The following is a 21,002-nucleotide window of genomic DNA, read 5'->3' on the forward strand; positions in this document are numbered from 1 at the left end:
AGGTTTTCCTTGAAATGTAATCATTGTGTTGGTGAGTCGATAAAGACAGTCTACCACAAAGTTCGATCTGCTGCCCTCTTTCACTTATATGGAAGCATTCCGTCTTGCTCTGTGGGTCAAAGACATTTCGTTTTCTGGCGAAAATGGCATTTCACAGAAAGAGTTGCTGTTATGAAATCAATTAAACTTTAAGACAGCACGGAGCTTATTGTAAGAGCCATTATTTATCGAGAAAATTGCACAAGTAATTTCAACTCACCAGCGTTGATTTTAACCTATGGAAAAGTTAAAACTTAATTTTTGTGTGTCTCATAATCATGAAGCAAGAATACAAATTATGTGAATGTAGCATTAATTGTTACAAATGATATTTGAATGTGTCTAATAAACTGTTCTTAAAGATTATGATACTCATTTCTATATCAATTAGAAGCGACTAATTTAAAGCGAAACAATTATGTGCAGTCAATGAGGACGAGGTTCTCCACTCATGAATTACTTAATATGTTGGAATGACCCTCCTCGAGTTCCCATAATGAATGATGAATAGAGGTACATCAATTCTTGCCTATTGTTAATGAATAGATAGATGTTGACTATCTGACCCATCCCGAAACATTGAGCAGTATCAAAAGAACGACATCAGACACAAATTAATCAATAGAGTGAGAGCAACCGTAACCGATTATCAGATTAAATGAATTGTTCGGCGGCAGTCTCGTTTGTGTAGCCGAACAATGGATGTAGTGGTATAAGAAAAATGCGCTTCTTCAGACCTTTCTTCTACAAACAAAAGGTGTCACTCCAGTCTCCTCATTTATTTTGGTTCTGTGCCGCCTCTGATAGGCTGGGGAGTTGTAAGCCCTGGACAGACCGGTCATAAAATAAAATAAGCAATAGGTCTGGACATCCAGGTAGGTGCTCCTATCTATACAAGTCTTTGGACGAAGAATATCATTCGCCAGCTAGAGTCCGCCCCTCGATCCCCCTCCCCGCGTTGCCGACACGGACGCCATTATTTTCTCTGCGAGGAGATCAACATTATTCGGTGACATTATTTTCCATTCCGGCCAGACAAGATATAAAGAAGTAGGACACCGCATGTGATCGAACCTTGTTGTAACTAGAGCATGAAGCCATGATTACTCATAAATGTATCAGATGAATGAATAATTAATTACGGATCATTGGATTATCAAATTTCGAGGATTCTCTTTCATTTCGGCTGACATCCATTCTTCAGGTGAGCATGGAGTAATCTTTTAGAGGCCATGACTGTTTGTCTTGTACATGTGTTTCCATTACAGAATGAGTGTTATTAGTCATGTAATTACTTAATCTCATGCGGTATCTACATTGAATTGATTGTGTCTGTGAAAAAATGAACACGATCCGAATCCTTGGAAAGCTTTATCACTGTCTGTTATAATTCTTTCCAATCAAAGTATTACTGCCTTACGCTTTGTCGGATGTCAATGGATGGAATGTGGTATACACGTCACATATAATAACCACAGTCCAGTGAAGCACAAGATAATTGTATCTACATGATTGTTGTTATGATTTTCATTAAAATGTATGATGGGTAGAAAAGGACAGACGTTTCTAAACCCGAGTATTCTTAAGAGATTGGTATGAACTATTTTCTGAAATTCATTACATGCTATAACTATAAGAAAGAATGATGAAACAAATTACAAATAGATGCGTTTATCATAATGATTGTAGATCGTTTCTGATTGTCACATTGTGTAAATGTTGTGCATTTCAAAGCGAATATAAGTCTCACCATTTGAATTTAGTCCTTCCTATCTCCTTTTTTTTTTATATCGTAGTTCGTATATCATTCTCTTTGTCTTTTTTTAAATAAATATCCCTTCAGTTCTACTTCATGACTGATCAGTTCTGAATGCCAACTTTTGTTAATGTTACGAATTTCTAAACGAGCACAAATCTGTGCTTGAATTTAATTGCTCCTATCTCACTTTGTATCTTCATCCATTTCTCTTTCTATCACTTCCTCTTCTTGTTATCCCTTCACTTGTACACCATACTATCCTCTCATCACATCTCTCCCAACATCTCTCTCCACCCATGTCCACACTGTCTCATCCCTCTCTCTTCACCCACCCCGCTGTCTATGCCAACTGATGATTATGCACGTACTCTCATGTGCTAGCCTGCTCACGACAAATGTAATACTCTGAGCATCAGTTCCAATCCGAATGCCATCCTGTCACGATGTCGATGGATGACGAGGGATGATGTCTTCCCACAGCCTGTCTTCTGATGGCATCCGTAATGCGATCACGCCCCCGATTACGAACTAATGTCGTCGACACGCTAATCGGCAAGAATTTAACATTTTATAACCGACTAAGCCTAAGGAAGGCGTGGTTAACAAGTATAGCCAACTTGATATCCGAGTCTTTGACACGGGTTTCTTAAATGGCATATCTGAGTTGACTGCACACGAACGTTTTGATGGAAGAATTTTAATTTTATTCAAATTTGATTACTGTCAACAGAAGTCACCACTGGCCATTCGGAAATTAGAACCAGAACGCACCATGCTACCATATTACCATAGATGGTAGTATTCCAATTCAAATCAGTTTTTTTTTCGTTGGTTGCCCCACCTTGTTCCCTTCTGTCGACATTATCTCAACTCCCATTTTGTACAAATCATAATGACAGTTTGCCAATCAAGACAATTTAACATTTGTGGCAAAGAATCGAACAGTTTGATGAAAGACAGTGACACTATAGGTTGTGCAAATGAACCTCTTGCCCCATTATCTAATTATTCAACCATACAAAATAGATAAACATATTTGGGATAGGTTAGAGCACTGGATTTTATACGGAAATAAATTAACATTTTCATTACAAGATAAATTATTTGGTTCAAGAGGTTTAAATAATTATGCATTGAATTGTATATGATTGTGGTCCGACGTGTGGTGTATACTTGCAAAATAAAGAAACAATTGCCCGACTTTGATAATATTAGAGTTTCGATTCTAAATTACTTCAAAAATTAAAAGTATATTGCAAATTCGAATTGTAGAAATAATAAATTCACAATAAAATGGTTTCAATTCAGGAATTTGTTTACTTAAAATGATATTTTTTCTGTATTTTTTTTCTTTCCATGAATATCAGAAATGAATTATTGATTTGTTAATTTTCTGTTAACTCAATAGTTCAACAATACTTGTATCTCGCGAAGCCAATTTTATTTATGTTATAAATGTAAATTACCTTGAATATATATTTGTTAATTTGTTTCAAATGAAAATCAATAAAATCCCTGTGGAGGGAAAATATGGAAGAAAAAAAAACACAATAGATAAATGATTGACTAGACCACGTCATAATATATATATCACCCTGATACAGGTAAAATCTTCTCCCTCTTCGGTGTTCACGCATCTCTGAAACCCTTTAAACATGGGGACTCTTGATAAATATTGTGAAAAGTCAAATCAAGGTTTACCGTAGTTCCATTTGGGATTGAGCCGACCATTTTTGCATTGACGTGAGAGATGAAGACGTGAGCAAACTTTCTCGCATTGCTGGGATGTTGATTTACCAGGTCTCTTCCCCATAATACATCATAATAGACCCACTCAAACAGCACATACAGACCCCCTTACACCACAACATTGTACTATGTTGATAAGTGTAAATGTGTGTTTTGGGCATTAGGGGTAATATTATAACAAGAAAAGAAAAAGAGACGGAAAGAGATAGAGAAAGAGAGGCGGCTCGCTTGGGAATAAGGTTAGAGCGAGAGGGCGTAGTAGAGAGGGGGAAAAGAAGAGAATTCTGGAGAGAGAGAGGGAGAGAGAGAGAGAGAGGGGGGATACTCTGTTCTATAAAAAGGTATTGATCTCACTCATGAAGTGTTGGGCCATTTGTATTAGGTCCATGGTTGGGCTGAGATGTAAAAGTTTTAAGGTGTTTAGTAGTTCATAAATATTGTCATGATAGTGCCCTCATCGTTGGACAGACATGACAGATGCTTTCTGTCCATTACATAAAATGTTTTCTATTGTGAAGTTTTGGTTTTGATCAAAGGACGGGAGGGGTCATATAGTTTCTGAATCCCACCCTACCAGTAGTTTCAAAGCCATGTAAAAGCATTGTTTGGGTTGAGCAAAACTAAAGGACGCTCGAGTAAAAATTATTTAAAAACGCACCCTTAAGAAAGACATACTTACATATTCTAGGGGCTTTTAAACATGCTAATGGGGGCCTCAAGAAAGTAATAATAAAGCTTACATACTAAAAAGCATTTTATCGCAGTATAAGATTTATACCAACTGTTTGCTACCGAGTGGCTTCGCTGAATTGTTGGCATAGCATAGTATGGATCGGTGGGATGAGGGGGGGGGGCGCCCCCACCATATCTCTCCTTTTATTTCCAGAATGGCTGTCCTTGAAAGTTTGAGGAATTCAGAATGATTTCCCCGTCTTTTTCTCTTTTAAACGTCATACGATTGCCTTCCAGCTCTCTCTCTCTCTTACTCCCTATGAAAGTCTCCCCTTGCCTATGGTCAGAGTCCGCATCTCGGGCTCGGTTTGCGGGTCGTTCACCCGCGCTTTACATGTAACCGAATCGCCCACAACCATCAGCAGAACGGGATGGGTTACACAGCCAAGCCCAGCCCGTCAATGGACTACCTGAGACCCGAGGTTCACATCGTCCCTCGTCATGTTACATAAGGGACGGTAAACACCACCAAAGATCGATTGTCGATAGGGTATGTGAACTGGGTCATTTGATCGGGGGTGAGTTTATTACAGTGGAAGTGGGGACGGGGATCGAGGAGGGTGGTGATTTGGGCCCTGAAAAACTTGGTCCAAGGAATAAATTAGTCAAATATCGTTAAATTCAAACGGTTTATGAAAATAGTAAGAAGAATTGCCATCCATTTAATTAGTTGTAGTGGTCCTCAAACATATATTTGAATGAGTAGCATGCACCCGCCCAACGTACATTGTACATATACAAATACAATTAAATTTCGTTATATTCAAACGCAATGAGAAGTGCCTGTATAGGTTCGAGACTCGTCATAAATTTGGGGAGAAGACAAAGTCATTACAGTAATAGAGGGAGACAGGAGAGCTAACAAATACTTGAATTGGAAGACATCATAAAAACATGCATCTCACACGATGGCGTTTATGGCGGTGTTATACCATTGTATATTACTAATCCTATTTTGAGAAATAGGAGAGCGTATAGAAACGACGGTACCAATGTAGACAATGTAAATAAAATAGCCTTTATAAAGCCTCCATTATTACATTTCAAGCATCACCATTTCAGCTCCTTAACCTGACGCTAATGCTACTTCATTGCTATACTACACAATTACTGCTTATTCATGCAACCCATTTATTTGATACACATGTAGTCAAAATATTAGCCCCTTCGACGAATCTTTTCCTCAGTGTGCTCAGTTACTAAATCAGTGGATATACTATCAATATTGTAGATCAGTCCTTTACAGTCAAGAGAGCATTCTACCTATATTTAATGTACATTTATAAGGCAATATGTTCTCATTTTATTGCACTTATCTTTCCCAAATATTTTGAAGTTCAGTCTATGATTTCTTGTGAATTTAAGTTATTAGTACCTGAATGAACACCACATCGAACATATCGGTCTTCTCTCTTTGCGTGAACAAATATCGCTCAACAACCTCACTAATAATTCGGTGGTCTTACCTAAACTTTTAATGTTCTGCAACTTTTCTATGTTAGTGTAACCTTTGACGTGATTGTGAAAAATATACGTCTTTTTGGACTCAAAGTAAAGTAAAAGCTCTGTCAATATCGTTATTAATATTTTGAACTTGTCGAATTGGAACTAATGAATTTATTCCGAAAATAAAAATCCCGCTCGTTGTATATAAAGTAGGCCACCAAAGGCCGATGGTCATTGGTCATCTCTCAAACTTCCGTCCAGTTTTGACAGCGACCTAAGCGGTATGCCAACAATTTTAATTTCTGGTCAGTCAAATTCAATGCCACTTTGAAATTTGACCGGCATGCAATAACTATGTTTTGCTTAAAAACAGACTTTCGTTTTGTTACCATTCATAATGGAATAACACTTTTTAGGCAATAAAACTCATAATAGTTGGACGTGTTAAATTTCGTACCGAACCACACAAGCAACAACTATGCGAGCTATTCTACAGGTAGATTAGCCTTTCCTCTCAATAAATATTCCCAGTGTTCGTGGCTTTGCAGGAAGGTATTCGCCAAAACTTCAACCATTGTTAATTTTTCTAGAAAGAGCTCGAAACCATGAGTTTGGTCCCCTTGGGGTTGCCAAGTACCCTTCTGTTTTCCCCGACTTCCCTTCGTTTTGATTTTTATTTCAGGTTCTTCTTTTATTTCTTACCCTTGCTTCCAGTAGTTTTATTTTTACAGAGTTCACGGTTTACGTCAAAATCAACTTCTCCGCTTCTATTTTTGACGTGACGGTTTCTCATAAATTTCCTAATTGAATGTTAAAGGGTTTTTGTGAGCGCTTGAGGCATAGCGCTCCCTTCCATGTGTCAATCGGTGGTTAGTCTGTTCACAGGCTATATATACCCCCTCCGAGCTAAACTACCAACTTGCCATATAGTAGACACTAACAGAAATGAAAATGTCATACTTTGTTCGAATACGTCCGGGTTGAATGACTGAGAAAGTCAACACGACATTGTCAGATTGTCAATGTTGTTTTTAAGCTTGACCATGATACCTCTATCACAGCGGTGAAATATTACAAGAATGCAAAGGTTCGGTTACAGACGAATGAAATAAATTGAATAATGAAGTTGATTATGTCCTTAATTCTCCACAATACTTGATATTCATGCAATAAAAACAGTTATTAAACTGTTTTCAATATTACTAAAAGCCACGCTCATTGCATTTATTTGAGTGCAAACCTGTGTATATTCATAATAATGCACTATATCTACTGTGTGAATTTTCCTGTCATAGTCGGACGTACACCTTTCACAGGCATATGATTTCAACTTTGGATAGTAGAACGAAACAAAACAAAAACAAAAACAGGAGGGGTCCAATTTACACTTGGAACTCAACCCTAAGTGAACTCATTACATTTTTTTGTATATAGAAAATTATATCTTAAGAGCGGCCGTGTGATTACCAAACTTTTTAATCTATATTAGAAGATACACCGAGAATCATCGCTCTCAATTGCTGTTAAAGTATTGCTGAACCATAACTGAAAATCTTAGAAGAACATGTGTTACTAAGTTTGACTCCATCAAAATAAGAATAAGTCCGACATTTATAAGGCCTAACGACGGGATGAACGTATTGTTTCTTCTACCCACCAAAACTAATTGGGCAAGTTCATTATAGACTGTATTTCTGCAGGTATCTGTAAATACTGTAATCTTATAGAATGGAGCTTTATTGTAGTTCATTCTGAACCATTGACAATGCGACATCGATCTCTAAAGATGAACAAGGATCTGTGAAAGCTATCTTTGTAGTCCTTACATGTTTATTAGAGCCCCCAAGTTCATTGTCGTATATATGGGCGCACAATGTCATCATTCTTTCTTCCACCGCCAAGTTTGACACGTTCAAAACACACATCTCAATGGAAACATCGAATCAGTCCAAAGCCTAGCTCGCCAAGCAAAGAATCTAGCCACCTCCTTTGTGTGTCTCTGACTCTCTCTCTAGAGGTATGAAGATCTGCGAAAATCCGGTGATTAATTGGAACTTTATATCCTGACGAAGATCCCCCAAAGGGGTTGCCGATTTGAAAAGCGTATTGGGCGGTAATCAATGATGGATATGCAGATCCTTTCTTGATTTCGAACAATTGGATACGTTTCCTTGGAGCTTTTCTTTGTAAATCTAGATGTAAATGGTTATATGTAACTATTTGTTCGTGTTAGATGGGAGGGTAAGCGAAGTAGTACGTGCAGAACATTATATTTTGTTGGATACCTGAACCATTGTCAAGTGTTGCACTTGTCTTGTTTACTTCAAAATCACAGACAATAACGGAAATCATGTACAAGCACCTCAATAAGAATCTCCATTTAAAAATAACGTTCTTTGGGAGTAATTTATAATCGAAATGCCTATTTAGGAATTGTTTGGTTATAGCAAAACATATGGATATAAGTCCGCTGTTAATAGTGAAACCATTTCATCGATAACAAACTAGATGCTGCTTATCCCCATGAAAAACTGGAAAAGGATATCTCATGCACAAATTTGAATGTTTATCTGTATGATAATTTATTTTCAATTACACCTATGTCTCCCCCCCCCCACACACACACACCCACACATGCGCGCACCCGTCCACACATACAAATGGTATGAGTGTTTAAAGGTATTACAAAGTTTTGGGAAATTTTGAAAAATGGGTGGATAGTGATTCTTTACAATTTTGATATATTTGGATGCCCCTGTGGATGTATTAAAAACACTAGAATCTTTAGCCCCTAAAACACTTCTGCTTTTGAGAAAAATTGAATATAAAGATTTACCGGTGCTCCCGGTAAATGTTGATAAATTTCAAATAGCTCCTACGGCCGTACAATGGTAGCTGCGACCATGAAAATCTCAGAATATGTAGTTGAGGTATACAATTTCAGAACGGGGATAGCTAATCGGTCGATTTTAGTCAAGAAACATAGTTTTATCGTTTAATTAATATCTTGACCTTGAGAGGGAGCTATACAACATAAAGTGTTTATTATTTACAATTTCATAACTTTAGAGTCGATTTCGACCGCGATAACGATCAATGAATATTGTAGGATCGCATATGCTTCCAATATGTTCATTTGAACCAAATTCACGACCCCATACCAAATCTTTGTATTACCTTTAATATTACATATGTTCGTTACTTAGACACTTATGTTATTATTTTCCTAGATGTGTTGAATGGTTATGTCATCTCGTCACAAATCATCTCGTGGTATTCTCCCTCACCACCAATGCACCATTGTCGATCCAAGTTTCAAAGAATTTTGTTTGATATATTCATCCTTCGATCAGGGGCGGCGATTTCTATTCATGACCGGGGGCGTTATTTTCTTCTGCGGCACACATTGGGGCTTTTTTTTAAAGGCTCAACACGCACCTAACCCCAATCTGTGCCGACTAAAAAATTAACGCGACCGGATTTTATGCGAGGAAGCGTAGCGACCGAGCGAGAATTTTGTTGCATTTGTATTAGTCTAAACGCTGCACTCTTGGGCCCTCCAGAGCTTAAAAGTGTGTTGCAGTCATATTATTCAGTGTATGCTAAACATTTTGTTGGCTATTTCAAATTTTCCGGGGGGGGGGGGGAACGACGATCCCCCTAAAATACTTGAGGGGGAACATGTCCCCCCCCCCCCCTCCCCGTTCGCCCCGGGATCGCCGCCCCTGCGGCCACGATACCCACTTCTTCCTTTTGACACCTCAGATTTTGTAAACGGTTCCTTTTCGATTTTGTTTCTTTTATGTGATCATTCATTCTCTTTGTCATTCTATATCTCGTGTTATTGACTTGAAATTCCTAGCTCCATCACTATCCTCATTCATGAGCAAGATGAAAGTGTGATTATTTTTTTTAGAGCGACGGGTGGGAATTTAGCTGGCTCGTTTAGTTGACGCTATTCACATGCCAAAGGAGTAGTATCAAAGTCCGAGGGAGGTGTAGCGAAACGACCTATGTTGGTACGAGCCAATGAGAGGTCGCGTCGAAGCTTTTTCTTGGTTTCTTTACTGATCGAGGGCTGTGAGTGCACCCAATATTCCGTACACACAACCAGGTAATCATTTGTCTCGCAGGCAGCTGACGTACAAGGACCTATCCGTCAGACTCTCTCTCTCTCACTCCTCATCTTTTCGAGCTTACGAGAGACAGCTCTCAGAAGCCGAAGGTGGCAAATTTTAACAAGTTTCGCAAGATTTTCGCCCGGCTTTGTCAAAACATTGAATATTGATCTCCGTCATCAAATTTCATTCGGGACAATTCTACGTCATCTTTTTGAGGCATGTTGATGGTTTCTATCTTGGAAAGACCTTGTGGATTACGTTCCTCCCACATACCATGATCAAAGGTAGGTGTGTATTGGTCCCGGTGGTAAACTAAACTATAATTTCATATCGTGGGGTGTGCATTTTTCATATCTCTTTTCAATCATTTGTTCGTTAAGTCTTTAACATATTTGATTCCAGCTTTTGTCTTCTTGCTCTCCCCTCTTTCATTTTCAGGAATAAGGAAGGACTTTGCTCGAAAAGCGGCCGGTAGTGATTGAGGATACAGCACTGATTTTTTACTCTTGGACAGGTAGGAGACGGCAGTTCTACTGACAAAGAACCTGCTTTTTTACCAACCCACAAAGAAGGAGGGAAGCATAAATACAGAAAAGCTTCGTCAATTTCATCTCATCGGCGTGATGACGAAGATCATTCTGTCCCATGAACTATAGCTGTTGGCTTTGATTATTAAAAAGCAAAATGGAAACGTGTACGAACTCCTTATCGAGTAACTCTCCGTCTGCCAGCCCTTGCAAGAACATGACGTCGAATCGGAGATCGCAGACGTCTTGGAAGATAAGTCGACGCTTCTCTCGTCTCCTATGTCGACCGTCTATGACGATACTATCAAACGCCTTAATCTTACTTTGGACTTTTGTTGGAATTTTATCACCATCCTTCACGAGAGCACAAGATACAACATGGATGTAAGTCAATAATTTGATTTGATCGTTCCCCTCTCTTTACTTCTGTCTCTCTCCCTCTTTCTATCTATATCCCTAGCTTCTACACAAACTTTCTCCTTTGATGTAAATACATGCTTCATATCCTTTCAGCTTCTCACCCCACACTTTCCTTTCTTTGTCGAGTTAAGCTTTTATGTTCGAAGTCATTATGATGATGTCTGATTTGTGAGTAGTTTACGGAATCCATAAAAGTGATTATACATATGTGGTTCTTTGGTACTGCTCAATTTGTAGTGATTACATATGTTTATCAATACGAACGGATCATTAATGCCTACCCACCAACATACCAGATTAGGTCATAATGGCACCTTACCGTATAAATGCTCTCAGGATTAACAGCATTTTGTTAAGTTAATAATTATAAGAGGATGCCAGACATGGCTATTTTTTGTTATACTCACAGTCCAACTCTATCTTGCACGCCCTATAAATTCCATTTATACTGACAATAACAAAGAGAAGAAAATGCAGTAGGTTATTCCTTTCAGTATACTATATATAAACACATTGATTATCTAATCTCTCCCTGAGGAGATGCTGTTAGAGATTTTCTATATGGTGATAAAAACCTTTAATCATGACGAGAAGATAAATGTGATGTCCGATTGGTGAGACAAATGTATGTAGGCATATAATTATGAAAGGATAGATATCACCAAAGAGCTCATCTTCCGTCTCCTTTCATCTTATTAGGGGAAAATAAAGTTGTTGTTTTTCTTCTTCATAACTTTCAAAGTAAAACAGGTTTAGCAAGTACCAAGAAAGAATAAATAAACAAAAATCAATATCCCCACTTGTTGACTTTTTTGAAGGGGGTCAACATGAGTTAAAACATACTTATTGGATCTATGATGTAAGAAAGAGAGAGAGAGAGAGAGAGAGAGAGGGGGAGGGGAGGGAGCACTATAGCGTGACAACTGATAGCTTTACGATTTAAGATATTGTCCGCAAGCCATATATTTATGAGAATTAATGAAATCGAAATCAAGTAGAAGATGGCAGCTTGTCGACATCCAAGCCCCCCCCCCTCCCGAAAAAAAAAGAATAAAATCATCACAGTGAATGAAACTGTGAGCCTTTCTTTCTTTTGTATAGATTGATAATTGTCTTGTTCTTACTGATGCTGAAAATACGTGTCTTTTAGCCAACCTGTTTAGAAATGATCTTCCCAAGATGAAGAAACATCATCAAAGGAAATGCTCCATCTCTTTGCGTGATTGGACGAAATAACATTCGTATATCGGCATTATTCAACACTTAACTGTTTGCTATTTAAATCTCAATAAATGGCACCTAGTTTAAATCATATTTCATTCAAATGTTTTGAGAATCCTTTACCATTCAGATTAGCTAGTTGAGTGACACTCTTAAAAGAGCCGTGAAAATTGGGTTCTTATTGAGGACAAGGTCTTCGCGATAGAGTAGGTCGGGGAGGAAGGTCGGTCACTCGTTCCTATACCAGTCCACCGGGACCGATTAATGATTCTCTGCATGCAGCCGTCTAACGATAAACAATTTACTCTAAATATATAATCATTGTCATTTAACTTAATGACCCGTTTATATGTTAACGAAAGAAGTGCAATGAATGAAAGATTATGAACAGAACTTATATTGCATTATGAAAAGGAATGTGTTTTCGTCTTTTATACTTTTTGCGTAGCTTGTTTTTTCTTGAAATTGACATGGAATAGGTGCAAATTTTCGACATCATTTTAGTCAGCCAGACATAAGGGCAAAGGGCAATTAATGTAACGTAACGAAATGGAGTTAGGTAGAACGTTGGAATTACATGAACGCCTACGCCATACATACCCAATGGAACTGCTATCATCTTTCCCTTGCCATGCTTGTGTGGCGCCGCACATTTTGCTTGGCGACAGAACTGGATAGTGTGGTAAGAAGGAGAGGGGAAGAGACTGAAGGTTTAGAAGAAAGATAGATGGACGGAAACAGGCACATGGATAGCAAGTGTGAATTAACATAAATGTTAGAATAAACAAACAAAGAGAAAGAATGAGAGGGACAGAGAGGGTAACGGATGGTTTGTAAATAAACACAAAACATACACACATACGCACATAAAATTAGAGATTAAAATAGGGGAAATAGTTCAGATTTAAAATAGAATATGCAGATGGAAGAAAGAAATAACTGAAAGTGGAATGACAGAGATGAATAGATGATTTCAAAATGGTTGGTTAGGAGATATACCCATTTATAGAGAGAAAACGAGGTAAACATCTGTACAGGACAAAAGGGGAAAACTAGAGAGATAGAGGGGGATTTAAAAGGGAAAATAGGAATAATGATAGAAAAGGAGAGAGAGAAAGTGATTTCTCACAATCCGACGACTACAGCTCGACAGGCCGTAACCAATATTTTCCCTGGGTCTATTGTTCCCGAGTGGTATCAGCACCAAGCTGGAGTAGCCAAATCCCCACCATGTAGTGGCCTTGCATTGTTTCCTTTCCCTTCTGTATCTGCTATCAACCCACGACGCCATCTTTAACCTCAACTCAACCCTTTTCTTTTCTTCTCGCTCTTCAAGCTCAGAAAAGATCTTGGTATATGTTTAATTAGATCAATTACTCTTGCTGAACGCTCTTGACAACAAGAGATTTGTATAACGGTCCAATGCGGCATGCTTCAGCAACAGATCGAAAATGTTCGGGAAGCGGCTCTTTCTTCAGAGAAAATGGAAAATAGGCCTACTATTGATCGAGGAAACGGTTTGTCTTTTTTTTTTATAGAATAACTGACTCGCGTCATACCGAAATGCTCTAAATGTTTGAATCTTATGGTATGATATGCATTTACCTTTAGAGACCAAAAGAGAAAGATTAGAAGAAAGTTAGTGAAAGAAGTAAGGGTTTGGTGAAGTATTTCATGATGAATGATTCCTGATCATGCATCAAATAAAAAAGAATCCAATAGATAAATTTAAGAAGGATTACCGTGGATTGAAACTTAGATCAAATCCTTACAGACACAGGGGAGTCATGAGGTGGATATAGGATCCGCCCCTTGGAAGTGGAAATATCTGAAAGACAAATAAAAACGTAGAGCATCTTCTAAGAGAATATAAAAAAGGACCTTTATGGGAATACTTATGAAACGAAATTCATCATATCGGCCTTAAGATCCTCATCGTTATGCATCAATCATATACAAAATTTGGGCAATATTTGCCTGATGGCAGGGTCACCATGAATACGCGTTTATGAAAAAAAAAAATTAAACTCTGCATAGTTGTCCTCGTACAAAGAGATGGTACTGACACATGTAAAATTGAAAAATGAGAGTATTCTGGTTTAAAGAAAAACATTTTAAGTGATTAGGGTACCGATGTTTCTTGACAGTTACAAATGCTGCACCCTGCCTTTAAGTGCTCCTCGAATGGTGTGACGGATGGCTGGATCTTAATCGTACGTCCATCACGGTTACATTGAATTGCGCCAAGACGTATCGCGAAAATAACTTGAAAGGAGCGAAGGAATGACACATCAATAGGGCGACAAGCGATACCTCTTTATTCATGGGAGCTCAACGAGATCGCCTCAAAAAGACTTTTAATCAAATTCTGACTGGCGGCACATTATACGTTTTGTTCTCGTATTAGAGCGCAATACCTCGAAAGAGTCCGTTTAAATCCGCCTTTGACTCACAGCGGTAGTCAGCTATCGATCCACCATTTTTGCAGCGCATCATTGTCTGCGTGCAAGTAGCGGCTCTTTTATTTTATTACCTTCTCCCAAGCTGCTTCTATTACACCCAGGTACAGTTTATTAGAGTCACTTCATAGCTGTAACTTCTGATCCACTCCGTCGCAGATAAAAAGAACTCAATTACAAGAATTCTAAAAGTCAATTTCTAGCGGAATTAAATCCCTTCGGACCGTTTGAGGTATTAGGTTATGTATTGTGTGAACCCATTATAGAATGTCTTGCACACCAATGATAATTGATGGAGTGGACATAGTTTGAAAAGAAGATTGGCCGTTCCCTCCCTCCTAAAGAAACTATTATGTAGTCCCAATGATTAATTTCAACCTACACATGTTGCTTCTGTCAAATCTAACATGTAGCCAACTTTGTAGTCAACTTTTTGAGTACTGCAATATCCATGATATGCCAAGTTGCATGGTTATGCGATTTATTTGTTTTTGCTTTAGTTCAAGGTGTTTATTGAAACACGAAGCAAGACCTGCAATATTTTCAGAATGCTTGTCATTTTTGAAATCCTAAATGTACATCAAAGCCTAACAATACAGACGTTTTCATAACCTATACTCAGACATAGCCTAAAGTCAGATTATGTCATGTATCCTGATCCATAGAAGGGATATTTCGTCGATGTCATAAGACCCAAAGTTGTCCGGTTTCCCAGAACCCTTTGAAGTTTTCAAATACGCAAATCGGTTTCCAAGGAGATCTCAAAAGAACAAATGAGAGCAGCTGAAATGCGGTAGAGGACAACAGAGGTAACCTACCATTTAGCTCACAGTCTGATCAACTTTCTTTAATGAATATGAAGAAGTGGAGCCTGTAAATGGAAGCTTTCCTAAGTTCTATAGACGCCAGAATCTGACAAACTTGTCGAAAAAGTACGACTTCTCATTCTAAAAATGTCATCTTTTGAATAGCTCGATTTTGTATTTTCTTTATTGTAACCGCTGATCACTCAACATGTGTGATACTTATCTTTTGTTCCAAAGATACAAACCCCGACAAACAATTATAGTTGTTGTTGTTGAATGGCATCTCACCTTATGAACATTTAACACAAGGAACCCCCTCTTAATAACCCCGTCACAACAATGAGACCGACAATAGACCAAACAACAATTATGATACCCCAAATGGCCAAGAATCGATCAATTTTTGTCCAGTTGGAGTCGATTTTATGATCAAAGATAGGACAAAAGTAACAACCAAAACTATAAATTGCAAGTGAGGTATTAGTGTCAGTATTTGCATTTGTCTAGTTTTCTAAATGCATAAATCATCCCACAGTACTCTAATGAGGTAGGTTTGATGTGGTAATTTGACGAAATTTGTCCAAAAAGTACACAGGTCTAGAGGAAATTAACAGAAAGACATTTGAGTGAAATATATCCTTTCTCTGAATTACCAAACATCTCAAGACTCTCTTTTCCTTTAAAACATGTCAATAACTTACAAACCTTTTTTGTTCCAACCTTCTTCTTTCCCTCTACAGAAATCTAGGACTGGACACGAGAGTCCAGCAATTCGATGCCTTCCGGAACCCAGAGCTGTTCATCCTGGGCACCCAACCCCTGTGCAGTGAGTTACTTGGTCTGTCCCCGGGTCAGCAGAAGCTATGCCAGCTCTACCAGGACCATATGGCACCCATTGGTGAGGGTGCCAAGATGAGCATCGACGAGTGCCAGAACCAGTTCACCAACAGAAGGTGGAACTGCAGCACGGTCGATAGCAATAATGTCTTTGGAAAGGTGCTCAGCATATGTAAGTATTTTGAGCAGATGAAAATGTTAACACAGTTCGTAAAGACTTAGTGTGGATGTGCGATGTCCGATTACTTGACAGTACTCAGTTATAAGATGCGTACCGCCACCAAGAGATAGGTCGTACTTGATGAATTTTTTAAGACAAATCCTATACCAACCCTTTTTTTGTGTCGCATAACCTGATAAGCAAATCTTTAAAGATTTCTACCTTGGCATTATTTTTTAGAAAGGATACTATATTCATTACCTCAAGGCTCAGAAGGCAAAGAAGGACATCATTACTAGTTGATATTGTACGAATAAGATGTGTATCATCACGTCTTTTTCTCTTAAGCACAGTACATTTTCTTGTTAAAATCTTCAAAGTTAAGAGCTCTTAGGTTTAATGTGTGCAGAATTACTGTTATACCTACTTACTTTTGAATCCTTCGGATTTCTCGGTTAATGTGCGTTACCATGACCTAATAGTTGAGCTAAATTCAAGATATAAGTATGTTACCCTAGTTCAACCGTGAGTGTACATACAACCTCCGCTGCCTTCATGCAGCTATTTTACGAACTCACTACTCAAACAAATTTATCTGAAAAGTATACATTTCGTCCTAGAAAACATGGCCATGAATTTCAGACCTTCCCTGATTTTGATCACGAGTAAACATTATTAAAACGCCGTTAAAATTCAGGGTGCCAATCTAGTGCTAAAGTGTATGTCTGGTGTGGAGGAGTTTTCTTTATTACGCGATATCGTCCGATATTAAAGGTATATGAATATTTACAGATATTTTTTACAACAGGTACGTATGTTTACCACTAATGCATTAAAGATTATTTCAAAACAAATACCCCTGCATTTAATTGTTCTCGGACCTCTTGCTAACTTCCAAGCTTTGCTGATTCAAGTTGGAAATGATGCAAAGTTCGAGAGCCAAATAAACATCGGAAATCGAAGTATAACTTCAAACGAATCGTTTTCTTTCTTTTCCAAATGCTTGTCATTTAACGCATGGGATAACACCTGAAGAGTGCTTCACATTAATTTTATAATCTTTGTTCATACGTTATTGCTGTTGAATTTATTTGAAGTTTAATAACGTTCATTCTTTACACGGGACCTTTCTTGTCAACCATTTAATGCATGTCCTCGTAGTTATTGTTATTGTCTTATGTTAATCACAAAATATACATTTATATAATAAGTTTGTAAAGCGATGTGATGCAGTTACTGTAAGGTCGCTATAACATGGGTCAATATTGTATTGTATTGAATAGGAGTAGGACGTATTAGATTTGTATTCGACTGTTCATAATGGAGAGATTCAATTTTAGTTTGGACAGATTAACACCTGCCTTATTCGTTTGATTTATATAAAATGACTTGTCAAAAAAGACGCAATGTCGGAGTTTACACTCTAAAACAGAGCTATGCCATTCTGATATCATTGCTATACATTTTATTACAGTCAAAGGTCGAATATGTATCCACGCAAAGAAACAGTAGACATATAAGATGACCAAAAGAAGTGTTATATTGATTTATATTCATTCTATTTAGAACAAACATACGGTCCGGTTATAAAAACAGAGAACCAAGATCAAGTTGTAGGAAGGGGGCATCTTCGTAAGATGATATGTTTATCTTTCATTTTGGCCCTGTGTCATTTATGATGAAGAATTTCACATCGTGTTCTCTGTTTCTTCGTCGTTGCCCTTTCCCGGTATGTATGATGACGTGTTCTCCCCTGGTTCTCTTTCTCTTTAAAACAAAAATCAAAATCGGCAACACCAGTCAATCGAATGGTAAGGTGATGTGATTCATTGAAACATTTCTTTTGTTCATAACAATTACAAAACAATCATCAAAACAAAAATTACGAAGGCATTAATGTTTGAATGCTCTACGTTTCCTGGTCGGTAGATACAGATAAAACGGTAGTGATTGGACTACTATCCAGCTCAGTATTTTACTTCCGAGTGCATATGTAAAGACAAAGTTACTTTCAGTTAACCCAAACACAACGCAGAAGACATGTAGATGGGCCTATTGAGTTCGTCATCCATCCACTATAGTCTTCTCTTAAACAAAACTGACTTAAGACATTTTTTCTAGGGGATCACGACAAAGACAGGAGCTAATCACAAAATATAGACATCAACTCTGGCAACCGCCAGTCCACCCACAGGCGTAAAAACTTATTGTATGCGATATACGTGTATTCCCGTAGTATGACAAAGCGATTAGATGGTAGAAGAGGAAGGGGTTGGTTGACGACAATCCCTCCCATCTCCTTTCACCACGCCACCATTTCCCCCACATCCCTTCTAAATCCTAACCGATCGTAGTAAAGCTGGATGATATGGAAAACCCGTTTACCAGTCTCATTTACAATTAGGTCATGGTCGAGGTGTCGGCGTGAAATCTAGCCGTAAACCATCCCCAAGTTGAAGGCAATAAATTCTTTTACCGCCTATCCTCCCCAGGCCAGGTGACTGCCATTTATTAGAAAGACCGTCCCCACTGCAGTTGATGACAAAAATGTCTTTCTATACCAAATACTTAGAATAAGATAGAGTGAACAAAATCATTGGCCGATTTCGTCATCTGTCTTGTGATAAATGATATGATCCAAATCATACAGTTTTGATTCAATTCTTAAGTCGCTGGAGTGGCTTTCAAGGTCAGTCTGTCCAAAAAGGTATTGCTGTACATAACAAGTTTACATGATGGTATTCAGATGAGACTCCTATCTTTAATGATACATATCTACATCCAAAAAGAAGATAATACGATTTCAGATTTGTTGTATGGAGAACAATCTGAAGGTAGTTTTTGGCCTACTTCATGACTTCAAGTTTAGCTCCAGTACCAATACCCGAGTACATACCGTGTAATCAGCTATGGGAAAGATGTTTGCATCTCACATGAATGAATAAACAACATGTTTAGAAAGAAACCATTATACTAAAGATTCTAAGGACTTGAATCATTAAGGTCCGAAAGCAAACTTGCACATCGCTTTATCTCACGTGAGATTAAAACTCAAAGGGCGACTTGAAAAAGCTCGTGCACCCTTTAAGGCTACGCTCCAGATTCTTGCAAACCGGTTTCACATAATACGTGTCAGGCGGGAGAATGATTACCACCATCAATTTTATTTTCTCTTTGCCCCAGCTCCATGAAGCCAAGCAATTTTGGCACTTCGCATTTTATCTTGGTGTTTATGATAAGCAAATGCTGCATGGCCTTTCATAATTTCACCCAATCATCTACATCTGGTTGGAGTGAAACCATGGAAACTAAGAAATGTTTCATTATAGATTGTTTACGATTAAAATCCTCCACTTTCACTTTGCTCCTCTTTCTTTCATTCGACACCCATATTATTAAATGTGTCAATGTCATATCGGTCAAATCATTTTCGCCAACATAAAGTAAAAGAAATAAAACAAAAGAAAAGAATTCTCTCATATAATCCACCCTTGTCATTCATTTGTCTTGCATAATAATGTCATAACACGCGTACACACGCACACACACACACACACGCACAAACACACGCACACGCACAAACACGCACACATGCACATGACTGTAAGCCTTCCCCCACCCACATACATACATTTTGAAAACAACAACATCAAATGCATAACAACAGGCGATATCTTCTTGCACACATACCATGTTTTTAATGATGTTACTTCTGAGAAGTACTGTCAATATGTTTACAAATAATATAGATATTGGCCGAAGAGGTACGTTTCAAATGAGCAATTGAATCATTAAGAGTCTGTGGTACATCGGATTTGGTCTACCCACAGTTCGGTGTGATTCTAATTTGTAAACATCGGAATTCTACCAAAACTTAGGTCTGATTCACACAATTAACGTTTCTTATATCGTCACTTTCTTATAGGGGATTATCCGAAGGTTTTTCTTTTCTGACGTAATCGGCGGCTTTAAATTTAAGCCTTCCTTCTTTATAATGTGGCACCAGCAACCTGTAACGGATCAAAAGTGCTCTTTATTAAAACAACCGAATGAAAAACGAGATTTTTTTTTTCGTACTGGCTTACCTTGGTTTAAAACACTAAATGAGGCGTGAAAATTCCGTGGAAAATTCCAAGCCCGTGGAAGGAGGATAATTTCTATCTAAACCGCTTTAAACCTAAAGTCAGATTCCTAAGACTTTCAGAAGGAATCCGGCACGGTGCGATAAAGCATGGGGAAAGTAACAATGATTTCAAATTAGTTAAATACTTGTTTCAGCAATTATTATTTAAATCTGCAAGTTTATGTCGAATATCATCTTTTGGGGGTAAATTATTTGTTGGGCGAAATATGTAACAGGATGAAATTGCTCAGTCAAGACAGATCGAATCTGTTTAATGGGTAGTTTTACTACTATGTGATTTCTGAAAAAAATAGAAAAAAAATAAATTACTCCAAGTCTTAGAAATCATCAAACGGCTGAAAAATTTGATGAGAACCAGAAGGGCGTTAACTCTCATCATATTACCCAGAGTTAACGCCCTTCTGGCTTTCTACAGAAGTTAAGATGTTGCTCGTTATAGATAGGAAAATACATTATTTTCACAGAGTGTTGTTCCCATTTGATAATAGACTTTAAATGAAATCTAAATCAATCCATTTACGGAATAGTGAGACATTTCACGAGACTTTTACACATTTCTAAAGTAGATCTATATCCTCATTA

At 37.9% G+C, this 21,002-nt stretch overlaps 1 protein-coding gene across 3 annotated transcripts in view; it reads left to right on the forward strand.

Moving 5' to 3' along the window:
- Positions 1–1,106: 1,106 nt before the first annotated feature.
- LOC578814 (wingless-related MMTV integration site 5A) overlaps positions 1,107–21,002 on the forward strand; it is a 40,859-nt gene continuing 20,963 nt past the window's right edge. The window contains exons 1-3 of one of the 3 annotated variants that reach the window (XM_030997101.1): positions 1,107–1,243; positions 10,285–10,757; positions 16,020–16,288. In XM_030997101.1, coding sequence (XP_030852961.1) covers positions 10,531–10,757; positions 16,020–16,288 — 496 coding nt within the window. In that variant the 5' untranslated portion in view covers positions 1,107–1,243; positions 10,285–10,530. Of the gene's footprint in view, positions 1,244–9,831; positions 10,135–10,284; positions 10,758–16,019; positions 16,289–21,002 lie in introns of those variants that run through there. The other 2 variants (XM_011671874.2, XM_774853.5) reach the window with 2 other exon arrangements.

The sequence above is a fragment of the Strongylocentrotus purpuratus genome, unplaced genomic scaffold (assembly GCF_000002235.5).
Source record: "Strongylocentrotus purpuratus isolate Spur 01 unplaced genomic scaffold, Spur_5.0 spur5_contig_858, whole genome shotgun sequence".
NCBI classification, from domain to species: domain Eukaryota; kingdom Metazoa; phylum Echinodermata; class Echinoidea; order Camarodonta; family Strongylocentrotidae; genus Strongylocentrotus; species Strongylocentrotus purpuratus.